General features: G+C 38.0%; 2 protein-coding genes across 4 annotated transcripts in view; one reads left to right on the top strand and one right to left on the bottom strand.

The window, feature by feature from the left end:
• The window catches only part of LOC134668003 (SR-related and CTD-associated factor 4), a 42059-nt gene extending 36094 nt beyond the window's left edge, over positions 1 to 5965 (bottom strand). For all 3 annotated transcript variants that reach the window (XM_063525440.1, XM_063525439.1, XM_063525438.1), the window contains exons 1-3: positions 5783 to 5965; positions 5420 to 5710; positions 4681 to 4822 (exon numbers count right to left, since the gene is read on the bottom strand). In XM_063525440.1, the coding sequence (XP_063381510.1) occupies positions 4681 to 4822; positions 5420 to 5710; positions 5783 to 5818 (469 nt within the window). In that variant the 5' untranslated portion in view covers positions 5819 to 5965. The remainder of the gene's footprint in view (positions 1 to 4680; positions 4823 to 5419; positions 5711 to 5782) is intronic.
• A 298-nt stretch (positions 5966 to 6263) lies between these two features.
• LOC134668010 (protein FRG1 homolog) lies at positions 6264 to 8538 on the top strand. Its single transcript, XM_063525450.1, has 4 exons — positions 6264 to 6430; positions 6823 to 7196; positions 7615 to 7810; positions 8363 to 8538. The coding sequence occupies exons 1-4, from the start codon at positions 6369 to 6371 to the stop codon at positions 8508 to 8510; spliced, it is 780 nt and encodes a 259-aa protein (XP_063381520.1). The 5' UTR covers positions 6264 to 6368; the 3' UTR covers positions 8511 to 8538.
• Positions 8539 to 13287: the final 4749 nt, after the last annotated feature.

Genomic DNA, 13287 nt, shown 5'->3' on the forward strand with positions numbered 1-13287 from the left:
ATGTCTTTTCCATATCTCGGGACCATGGGGTCCCGGACCTTTGGGAGGCGTACGTGGGGCCGAAGCCAACAGCGCAGAGGCCCTTTAAGACACTTTAATCTAAAAGCAAGGGATACACGTGGCGGATACTATCCCCGAACGCACAATGTGATACATCAAGAGATGGTCCCCGCCAGGTGCAAAGACTATTGCAGTGCAGCACTTTTGTGCTGCGATGGGAACTAAGGTCATGGGCTATAGATTTGAAAGTTGGATGGACTGGATAATGGGCTATGGGAGAGACTAGCGGACACCTGCCGTGACAATCAGTCTCAAAATTGTATAAGACAGGTGGTGACTCGCCAACTCATTGAGTGGGCCCCGCAATGGCCGCACGCACAGTGCGACAACAGGGCAACACTTTGGAGCGGCTGTGAGGTTGTCGAGAGGTGAGTCTGCGGTAGCCAGATCCCGGTAATCCGTTCAAGGGCCGCCGGCGTTATGACATTTTACACTTCCAACCTGGAGCATAGGTCCCGCTCTTGCGACTCCACTCTGGCCAGCCGGTGAAGGCAAGCACAGAGGCGAGGGCCAGATGACAGGGCCCTCTGGAATAGGGGTCCGCGGTGTCGCCACTCACCGTCAGCTCGCCACAAGCTGCCCCCGCGGGGTTATTATTATTATTATTATTTCGTTTTAGACAGGCAGCTGATGCTGGTGCGTCTAAATCATAGTTCACTTAGCACGATTTCACTGTTTAGATAGTTTATCGAGTCTATTTTTAAATTGATTCACACTTGTAGAGTTCACAACTTCTGAGGGTAATTTGTTCCAAGCATTTACTATTCGGTTTGCAATGAAGTTTTTCGCGATATTTGTTTTATGTTTTGTGGTTACTAGTTTAAGGTAGTGTCCTCTTGTGCGCGTGTTTGGGTTTCGAGTGAACAGGTCGCTTAGTTCTGGACAGTCGTAATATCCATGAATGATTTTAAATGTCTCGATCAAGTCGCCACGTTCACGCCTTTTTTGCAGTGTTGTCAAGCCCAGCTTGACTAGTCTTTCCTCGTACGAAAGTGACTTTAGCTGTGTGGGAATTTTAGTAAATCTACGCTGCACTCGCTCGATCATGTCAATATCTTTTTTGAAGTATGGATTCCATATCTGAAAACCATATTCCAGAATTGGTCTTATGTAGGTCTTATATATCTTGAGCATTGTTTCGGTGGTGAGAATACGAAAAGCTCTTCTAATTATGTAGATTATAGAGTTAGCCTTTTTTACCATTTGTGAAATATGGGGTTCCCACTTGAGATCGTCAGACATGATGACTCCTAGGTCTTGTTGGGTCGTGGTTCCTGCTAATTGTACGTTGTTTAAAGTGTAGGGCAACTTGGGGTTTTTCTTGTGCATGTGGAGGACTGTGCATTTTGATTCGTTGAGGTTTATAAGCCAGTCTAGGCACCAGTCCCTAATTCGGTTCAGATCTGCCTGTAGTTTGCTATGGTCTATCATAGGGTTTACAAACAGCTTGGAGTCATCTGCAAAGAAGCTGAAGTTGGATTCGATGGTGGTTTGTAAGTCGGTAACAAATATGCTGAACATGGTCGTTGAGATGACCGATCCCTGTGGGACGCCGCTCCAGACATCAAATTCATCAGAAACACTGTCAGCGATTCGCACTCTAAATTTTCTATCTCTTAGAAACGATTCTATCCATTGTAGAAGTTTTCCTCTTATGCCAAAGTGCTCAAGTTTAGCTAGGAGTCTACGATGAGGCACTCTGTCAAAAGCTTTTTCATAGTCCAGGTATATCACGTCGATTGGTTCTGCATTATCCAGATGGCTAGACCAGACCTTAACACATGCTAGTAGGTTAGTGACAGTGGATCTTCTCTTCATAAAGCCATGTTGTTGGTCGACAATTATGTGATTCCTATCTAGGAATAGCCTTATTTCGTCGTTTATAATAGCCTCCATTAGCTTAACTGCTAGACAGGTTAGACTAATTGGTCTGTAGTTGTTAGGGTTAAGTTTGTCTCCCTTTTTGTAGATAGGTGTCACTAGAGCGTTCCTCCACTTCTGCGGCACGATTGATGTGTGAAATGACTCCTTCATAATATGCGTAAGTGATGGCAAAATAGCTTTACATTTCTTTAGCAAGACTGCTGAGATTCCGTCGGGGCCCATGGAAGTATCTTCACGTAGCTTCTTCAATTTGTTCCAAACTTTATCTTCCGAAATAGTGACGTCACATAAGGATTCCTGGATCCGAGGGCATGCAATAAGAGGTACCGTGTCGTTTGACTCCTTACCATAGTTTGCTTCAAAACGTTTGGCTAGGGCATTCGCAATGTCAACCTCGCTTGTTACTGTCTTGTCCCCATCGTGCATAACACGAGGAACTGAAACTTTTGTGCAAAGTTGTTTTCTAATGTACGCGTAAAACGCCTTGGGTCCGAGATTTACAATCCGGCTTTCATAATCAGTTCTGGATTGCCTAGTTATACTTAGAAGTGTATTATTAAGTGTTCTGTAGTGCTTGTAATCATCTCTGCATCCTGTAAGTACATATTTGTCCCATGCCTTTCGTTTGTCCTGTATTTTTTGTTTTATATTTTTGTCAATCCAAGGTTTCAGTGGTGGTTTACGCGGTGGCCTCGCGTTCGGTGTGTGCTTGTTGGCCACCTCGAGGATGGTGGATTCAAATGCTTCCCATTTGCTGTTAGGTGTATTATGTGTGCTTACTAGATTTAAAAGGTCGCGTTCGTATAAGGCCGAGTCTATACTCTCAGTGTCTGATTTAAAGTAGTTTTTCCTGTTCGATTTTATAATTTTACTTAATGTATTGTTATTTTCTATTTGCATTAACAGTAGTAAAAAATCATGATCGGATTTTCCTACAGGCGGTTGGTGTTCAACAGCTGTAATAAGGTTTTCGTCATTCGTCATGACCAGATCGATGAGGGAGGACCGGTTGCCTTCTCTGTGTCGAGTGGGTTTTTGGACCAATTGATATAGATTGCTTTGTACGAACATTTCCTCAAACATATACTCTCTTCTATTGTCACTATGTTGAATGTTTGCTAATGGCCAGTTTATCTCCCGGTAATTAAAATCTCCAGTAATTATGACGTTACACGATGTTGACGCAGATGATATCTCACTTATTAATATTTTTTCTTCATTTATACAAGAATCTTCTGGTCGATAGATGCATGCAAATAAGAATTTGTATTGGTTTAAAGTTATATCTAACCATAGCGTGTCAATAGACCGCAGAGAAGAGTAGCTGGTATTTACTTTAGCAAGTATTTGCGATCCACATACCCCCTGGGCAACATACACAGCGACACCTCCGCCTCTTCGGTCAGCTCGGTCCTTCCTGTATAGATCATAACCCGGAATACTCACTAAGTTATTGGGTATATTCACATTTAACCATGTTTCAGTCACAGCTATGATTATTGGTTGGGGTTTGCATGTAAGAACACGAGTATGAAATAGGTCAAATTTAGGTTGTAAGGAGCCTAAGTTAGTGTATATAATAGTATTGTCTAAGATAGGTAGAATTGTATTGTTTTGTTTGCATGGTGTTATTGTTGGGTGGCTTGGTTTTTTGATAAAGTTATTATTTTAGGGCAACCGTTAATGAATTTTATTGTAAGGTTTTCCTCTCCTTCTTTGGTGCGTTCCTCTAATTCTGTGCGTAGCATTTTTAGGTACTCTTGTTGTGAGGGTGTTTGGTCCGACCTGATGTTCTTGCCATTGGAGTGCCTGCCTTTGTTTTTAAGAATCTTCAGAGCGTCATATTTGTTGTTAAACATGATTTTGGTTGGTCTCGGTCTGGGTGAACCGTTACCTGGGCGTCCGAGACGCACGACCTTGACCCCGGACATGTTGACCTCCCCGGTTATAGTGGCTACAATTTTTTCACATTCTCGTACATCATGCTGGTTCCTTTCTTCCGGTTGGTTAGAGGAACTTTCCGGTACATTGAAAATAATAACATTTTTGGCCCGTCTTTTGCGCTCAATCAACTCTTGAATGACCTCTTCCCGGCTTGCAATGTCATTGCGCCTTTTCAGATCTTCGACCTGTTTTTGGAGCTGTTGAATCGCCTGCAGAATGTTTGGGAGCTCACGCATAGCTTTCTTGCAGTCCGTGCACAAGAATTGAACCACTCTTTGGATTGTTTTTAGCTCAAACACGCGCACCTCTGTTGGTGAGAGTCCTGCACATTCTTGACATAGTTTGGTCGAACAGGAGTCACAACTAATGACTATACATTTAGCACCACTTGATTTATTACACTTTGAACACTTCATTATTGTTTTTGATATTAATTAAATTATTTTTATTTTATTAAATTTTTTAATTGTTATTAGTGCAAGTTGTGGGTAGGATGATACACTGTTTTAACTTTAAGTACAAATTTTCACTATTTCAGTATTATTTTGCTTGGATAACACTAGTGTTAGAGTATTTCACTATATTTCACAGAAATTCGATGATATTTATCGTAAAAAACACTTTTAACTATTTATTTAAACACAGAGCACAGCAAAAGCTTGCTATCGCGTACGCGCCGAACTACCCTCTCTCGGTGGGTTTAGAAAATTTTCAAAATTGCAGTACAATGAGGTCTGTGAGGTCTACAGCTCACAAGAGCCACTATTATTTTAATTATGTTTTCATGCTCACCATTAGCAGTGTTGTTCTGTTGCTGCTGGATCTCCTGGTGCAGCGGGTGGTTAGGGTCCGCCATATCCATCAGCGGCTGGATCACCTCCGGGCCAAACACATTGTTCTTCTGCCACAGGTTTAGCACTCTGATGATGTTACCCTGGAATTGAGAGAGGAAAGGATAATTGGATGGTGTTTAGCAATAAAATGTCAACTTTAAGCGTAAAGTTTTTGAGTCAACATCTTATTGAAAAATTAATGTGGGTTGACACATTATTGCTTATCATTACCAATTAAATGTTGTTCTTACAATTCCTAACAAGTACATAAATTCTAGAATAACTAAATTAAAGAATTACATTATTAATAAAGTATTAAGTAAGATAGTTTTAATACATCACTACAGTTGGTTCCCAAACGTAAGTATCCATTTTTCTATACAATTAGTAAGGCAACATGGGTACTTAAGTTGGGGAACTGACCATACTCTTAAGACAATTTTTTGAATTATTCTATTTACAATAAGGTAGGCGATAGCATTCTCATTAATTGGAATTAGTACTCCACATCCTCATAAATATAAAAACTCAATTAAATATTAATGAACTCATGACCGTTTTACATGGAGCTTTTAACTTTTTTTTTTGAGCATTTTTATTTTTTACAAGCATTGGCAACTCTGCCATCAGCTCAAATTTCTAGCATAATCAACAATGTCAAGAGTGATAAGTCATAACCTACAATATTTGACACATACCTTATTTTCAGGAGGGCATCTGAACAGGTTCGCGAAGGTCTGCTGCATGTTCTTGGCGAACCGCGGCGCGAACACATCCTTATCCTGCCCGAATTGGTGTCGCGACTGCCGTACTATCGAATCTATCACGTATAAACCAGGCACTTTATATTCTGGCTTGCACTTTTGAATGAACTTTTCAACACTATGTACGACGTGCTTGTAGAACTTTATAGCCTTAATAGCACCCCGTGTGATAGCACTCATCTTTGCCTTCGAGATCGGAGGCTTGTTGTCGTACAACCCGGATAACTGGAAGGAAAATACACAAGTTATAAAGATGCCACGGACCATTACGATATCGCAATGTAACACCGCAAATACCTCCGCGTTGAACGCCTTCACTTCTGGCATATCCATTTTGCTGTATTGCTTCTTTTGTCTAATTAAACTATACTTAATCAATTATACTCCTACAGTTAAAAACTAGCGTTAGGATAATCATTTTCGTGACCAAGTCAACATGCTCAAAATTACAAAATGGCGTGCAGAAGCAAACTGAGCAAACTTGCATAGACAAGATTGTCTATGATTCCTATGCGGTCTCTACGTGACTTGATTTATAAAATGTCAAATAATCCGTAAAATAATACTACTACTTTACTACTTTATATTGTTTTGAATAAGCCTCAAATTTAACATATAAATTAGGCAATCATTTTTGTGATTTTAGACATAAGTCATTTTCCGGTTACCGTTCGGCAGAATGGCCAATAAGCTTAGCCTTCCCATGGCCTACCCAAAAGGAATAAAAAAGTACCTTAAAATGTCAATGTCATGTCAGGACTGTCAGGTTTATAATATTGAGCGTTTTGCTAAGGTTTGGAAATATTTTGGAAAAACAGTGTTATTTTACAATTTTATTTTACAGTAAATCAGTGTTTACTATCAATAAGTATCATATTTTAGCATGGCTGACGAATATGCTGCAGTGAAAAGAGGAAAACTTATTTTAAAAGGCGACAAACCAAAGTAAGTCTCTTACATTTTAAGAAACTTACAGTTGTTTCTAGGGTTGCCAGATGGTCGGGATTTGGCGGGATTTTCCCGATTTTTAGCACGTGTTCCCGATTCCCGACGAAGTGAAAATTGTCCCGAAAAATAGCTTCACGTTACAAAACAATAATTTCATGTTCCGGACTGTCGTCGATCGAGCGAGCGACCGGCGTCGAGCGCGTAGCTGCTAACGTAGTGCCAATAATGTAAAATATCGTTGTTTTTAATACAATTACTTTAATTTTCCCGACACCAGTCCCAAAATCCCGAAAAATTTATATTTTTTCCCGATAATAGCGCCTTTCGATCTGGCAACCCTAGTTGTTTCCATTATTAACCTAATTCATCGCTCTATTAATATGTTTCAGAGCAAAAAAGCGTAAACACAAGAAGAATAAAGATAAATCGGACAGTTCTAAAGTAGATGAAGATTCTATTAAGCACGGGGGATGGTGGAAAGTGGAGAAAATCGAAGATGTAGTCGGTTCCATTTCAATCGAGTTTGGGAACAATGCTTACATTTCGGCGCTTGATAACGGCCTGTTCACGGTTGGAGCGCCTCACGGGGACGGCGAAGGGCCGGCGCCGGAGGAGATATTCACGGCTTTCCCAGCTGGAGAAACGAAGTTTGCCCTCAAGTCTGGTTACGGGAAATATCTGGGAGTGTCGAAGGAGGGAGTGGTGATTGGGAGGTCTGACGCGGTGGGGCCAATGGAGCAATGGGAGCCGGTGTGGCAAGAAGGTCTCTATCATTTATTCAATTTACACCCCCTTATATTCTATGACCATCATGCTTACCATGACGTAAGGAGGAGATAATCTGTCAAAGCATCGTTTTGACAAGCAACAATCTCATAATTTCTAATTATTTTCTATTGTGTCATAGTATTTATATCTCATGTATACAATTTTAGATGGTGAGGATAAAAGCTACACTCTTACTGTCAAGAACTCGCTTTGAGTTAATTGTAAATAATATACCCTCAATAACTATTAGTAAAATTCTAATCCATTTAAACATTCATTCATATTCATTCTAAGGCATTCATTTTTAAGCATGGGTCCTTTTCCCTAATTTAAGTAAGGGTCCTTTTCCCTAATTTATGTCCAGTTCTCAATGTGATATTTGTACTTACCATTTCTTTACAATTAATTTACAGGCAAAACAGCAATCCTCAGCTCCCTAAACAAATTTATGTGTGTGAGCCCGGAGGACGATTCTGTTGTGGCTCGGAACGCAGTAGCGGGAGAGACGGAGTTCTGCAGCATACGCAGCAACAAGACCAAGGAGGTGAACACCGTGGTGCTGCCGGACGAGGAGCAAGGGAACCTTAATGAGGTGGAAGTCAACTATGTGTGAGTTTGTAACTTTTTCTAAGGTCTTTCCAGATCTCATAAAAATCCAACGGGCCTATAACCCTTTATAAGGCATAAGGGTGTCAGGAATTATGCAAAATTGAATCCTATCACTATGAAATAAAGTTCAAAACCAGGTGGAAAATATATTCCCTCTGCCTTATAAAGGCATAAATCCCGGTCTTTTGATAGGCTTGCGTGGGGATATAGATCCAACACAAAGAGGCCCTTTGGAGAGCCTTAATGTCAAGTACAATTTAATTTATTATATATATTTAAAGGGTGGCAAGAGAGAGGAAATACTGGAAGGAGTTGGAGGAGGCCTTTGCCGACAGGCACACTGAACCAAGAGACTTCATATAAACATTCAAAACTAAAAACCAACAATCATGTTCAGAATAAAGGGCTATATAAATAAATAAAAATAAATATATATATAACATTTATTAGAGTTCTATTTGCTGCGATGTTTATTCATATTTTTTCTGTGACCAACCAAGTTACGGGCCCAATATGCATGTACAACTAAAGTATTATTCTGTTTAATTTCAGGAGAAAATTCCAGAAGTTCCAAGATAAAAAACTCAAACTGAACGACGGGTCAGTTTCCGAATTGAAGAAAGCTAAAGCAGAGGGCACATTGCACGAGACGCTGCTTGACAGAAGGAGCAAGATGAAAGCAGATAGATATTGTAAATAATTTAAAAAATATAAGTGTTTAAGAATCATTTTTGTTTTACTGTAATCTATGACATTTTTACACACATACTACTTAACATTTTCCAAAGAAAAAACTTAACAGCGCGATAATCAGGATTATTGTTACATGGACTGGCAAACTGGCACCATCTATATAGCAATATAATTATAACTATATTATATATGTATTTGTATATATTTATATATGTTTATGTCTGTATACTTATTTCTTACGATTGTGTTGTGTTCGTACAGGTACCTAATTGTACCATCATCATCTACTTGTATGTATACCACATATTTTTGCATCGCCTACAACTTATCTGCTTTGCCTAAAGGTTGACTGGTAGAGAATACGGTATCGTCTAGGGTCGTCCCATTCGTTTTTTGCCACGTTCTTAAATTAGTCCTATTCTGCTTTCGTCACCCATTCTACATTCGTCACGTTCGTCGGTGGGCTTTATCATCTTTGGTCATATTTGTTGTTTGCCTTTCTCTTATTCTGACCCATTCCGGTATTCGTCATTATCTTGTTTGGGCATGTTCGATGTTAGTCTATCTCGTTTTCAGTCTCATTCATTATTCGTTATTTTTTCATCGACACGTTCGTTGTTGGTCCCATTCGGTTATCGACAAGTTCTTAATTTGTCTTATTCTGTATTCTGTCATATTCTTCATTCGTCACTTTCGCTGGTAGTCTTTGTCATCTTTGGCCATATTTGTTGATCGTCTTTTTCCCAGTGTGGTTATCAATTTCATCATCCCTTCCCTCCCGTGAGTGTCATAGAAGTCACCCTGAAGAAGGTTGATAGCAGTTACCAACGCTTTAATCAGTCTGAAACTATCTAAGTAGCCATACTACTGTGCCCTGGTTTAAGACCAGGCACGGCACGACGGAGTAAGCCCCGTGTCCCCGTTTTGGACTAATCCCCCCTACATGTGTATTGTTTAGGATACATTTAATTAATATTTTAAGTATAAGGATTATTGTTTATGGAATCAAAACAAAAAACGAGACAAATAGTGAATGGAACGAATATCGAATGGGACGAATATCCAACGGGACGAATATTTAACGGGACAAATGGAGAATGTGTCCAAATTTCAAAAGAGCCTAAATAAGAAAAATACGAAATTAGAATAAGTCCAAAGACGATAGGACGAATAACGAATGAGACTTAAAAAAGAAATTGACTAACATCGAACATGCCCAAAGAAGATGATGACGAATACCGGAATAAGCCGAAATAAGAAAAAGGCAAACAACCAAATATGAAAAAGACCACCGATGAACTTGACGAATATAGAATGGGTGACGAAAGCAGAATAGGACTAATTTAAGAACGTGGCAAAAAACGAATGGGACGACCCTAGACGATACCGAGAATACCTTGCGGCATTAAGTTCGCCTTTTGTACAGTGTGTGTTATGTGCAATAAAGATTAAATAAATAAATATAAGCATGCCCCCAGTAACCAAACAGAGTAACGAGTAACCGTTAAAAAAATTGAAACGAATGCGACGACAGATGGCGTTGCAGCGTTGGGGTGACTTATTTTGTTCAACGTTCGACACAATTAGGATTGTTCATTTTTTTTCAAATGTTCTATTTCGAAAACCATTTCGAGATATAAGGTTTTTAAACAGTTTCCGACATTTGCTGCGATATAATAATTGAGGATTGAAGATATTTCAACAAATATCCTTATGACCTTAGTTTGACCTTCTCCTGGGCTGAATGTAAAGTCATTGCATAATAAAAGTTATCGAACCATAGTAAATAAATCCGTCACTCACGTATTGTCAAAGTTATCATTGTCATCGATTGTCATAACAAAATTTTTCAGTTAAACCGCTGCGCTTGTTTGTTACAATTTGATTTATAATTAATACCTAAACAGTAGATTTCATTGCTTAATAATATATCAAAAACCTTGTTCCTATGTGTGGGAATGATTCACAAAAATAATAGTTCGAATCCACGAAGACCTACGACGTGAAAGATGGTGCCGTGAATTAAACTTGGAATACCTACCTACTTCACGTGTTACACACAGTATTGCTGTGAGAATCACGTTGATGTAAGTATAAAATTAATATTAATTTACTACAATTAATTATTTAAAAGCTCACTTTATTGGTAGGGTCGTGGTATCTATTTATTTTCTGTGGTAATGTAGCCAGAGTATCTAAAGGCAAACCGTTAAACAGAGATGGTGCCTACTAGAAAGAAGGAATATACAAGAATACATAGCCATACTCAAATTTCAGCCTGAAACTGCTTTAATAAGATATAATTTCTAATTTCCAGGTACATGTTGCAGTTCAAGCTGCTGATATCATGGTGGACAAGACTTAATAAAGAGTTGTGAATAATAAAACATGTTTTTGTTTACCTACTTTTTTATTAATTTGGGAAATATGTTATATATGTTTCCAAAAAAAATAGTAACTTTACATTAAATGTATGTTTATCATGTTCTGCGCGAGCATCTGACAATGATGGCTTCTTGTTGACCATCCAGAAGAGAAGTGTATGGTTTGTTATTTACTCTGTTCCCAGGCATTATTTACGGTCGTAAAGTATTACGACGATTAATAATTAATATGACGTTCGTTTCAATACAAAATGCTCAACTTTTTTCTGGGCCCAAGTGGAGTTACATATCTCACAGCTGTATCTAAATAGGAATCACGATGACCTGAAATAATAGGATATAATTAGCAAAATTGGCATGTTCCTAATATAGTAGTATAAGTATGTAGTACAATATCCAAACAATGGTGACAAGCCGGTAGAAAGCACCCACTGGGTGCTAAGCTACCTTTAGCAATGGACGCTTGTAACGATTTTATGAATCCAATCTTCTTACAAATCGAATCAGTTAAAATATATATGATGTAGGTAACTTACATTTGTATTTTTGCTCCCTTGCTTTCAGCCAAGTTATGGTTGGAGTTGGATGCTATATGGATACATACTCCAATAAAACTAAGTTATATTATATAACTTAGGCAGATTTCTGGAATCAGCTTTCTCAAATTTATAGCGTAGGTATTTTGAAATTAATGATTCAAAATAAACGAGTTTTCCATTCCAGACGATTGTTATTTATAGAAACACTTGAAACTGACATTGTCGACAGGTGACATTACAATCAATTGACAATGACAACTATTTTTTTAATGCTTGTTGTTGCTTGTGCATTATCCTAATCAGCCGACGACATGTAATTTACGAGAAGTCGTATCTCATATTTTCAATAAATTATAAATATTCAACCGAGCCACGAATTACTAAATCATTCAAATTGGTATCTTAAATTAGGATTGTTCATTTTTTTTAGACCCCCATTTTTATTTTATTTTCTGAAAATATAGGTTAATTTAAGATACCAATTTGAATGATTTAGTAATTCGTGGCTCGGTTAAATATTTATAATTTATTGAAAATATGAGATACGACTTCTCGTAAATTACATGTCGTCGGCTGATTAGGATAATGCACAAGCAACAACAAGCATTAAAAAAATAGTTGTCATTGTCAATTGATTGTAATGTCACCTGTCGGCAATGTCAGTGTCACGTGTTTCTATAAATAACAATCGTCTGGAATGGAAAACTCGTTTATTTTGAATCATTAATTTCAAAATACCTACGCTATAAATTTGAGAAAGCTGATTCCAGAAATCTGCCTAAGTTATATAATATAAATTAGTTTTATTGGAGTATGTATCCATATAGCATCCAACTCCAACCATAACTTGGCTGAAATCAAGGGAGCAAAAATACAAATGTAAGTTACCTACATCATATATATTTTAACTGATTCGATTTGTAAGAAGATTGGATTCATAAAATCGTTACAAGCGTCCATTGCTAAAGGTAGCTTAGCACCCAGTGGGTGCTTTCTACCGGCTTGTCACCATTGTTTGGATATTGTACTACATACTTATACTACTATATTAGGAACATGCCAATTTTGCTAATTATATCCTATTATTTCAGGTCATCGTGATTCCTATTTAGATACCGCTGTGAGATATGTAACTGCACTTGGGCCCAGAACAAAGTTGAGCATTTTGTATTGAAACGAACGTCATATTAATTATTAATCGTCGTAATACTTTACGACCGTAAATAATGCCTGGGAACAGAGTAAATAACAAACCATACACTTCTCTTCTGGATGGTCAACAAGAAGCCATCATTGTCAGATGCTCGTGCAGAACATGATAAACATACATTGAATGTAAAGTTACAATTTTTTTTGGAAACATATATGTATAACATATTTCCCAAATTAATAAAAAAGTAGGTAAACAAAAACATGTTTTATTATTCACAACTCTTTATTAAGTCTTGTCCACCATGATATCAGCAGCTTGAACTGCAACATGTACCTGGAAATTAGAAATTATATCTTTTTAAAGCAGTTTCAGGCTGAATTTTGAGTATGGCTATGTATTCTTGTATATTCCTTCTTTCTAGTAGGCACCATCTCTGTTTAACGGTTTGCCTTTAGATACTCTGGCTACATTACCACAGAAAATAAATAGATACCACGACCCTACCAATAAAGTGAGCTTTTAAATACTTAATTGTAGTAAATTAATATTAATTTTATACTTACATCGACGTGATTCTCACAGCAATACTGTGTGTAACACGTGGAGTAGGTAGGTATTCCAAGTTTAATTCACGGCACCATCTTTCACGTCGTAGGTCTTCGTGGATTCGAACTATTATTTTTGTGAATCATTCCCACACATAGGAAC

Source organism: Cydia fagiglandana, chromosome 10, assembly GCF_963556715.1.
Source record: "Cydia fagiglandana chromosome 10, ilCydFagi1.1, whole genome shotgun sequence".
Classification (NCBI taxonomy): domain Eukaryota; kingdom Metazoa; phylum Arthropoda; class Insecta; order Lepidoptera; family Tortricidae; genus Cydia; species Cydia fagiglandana.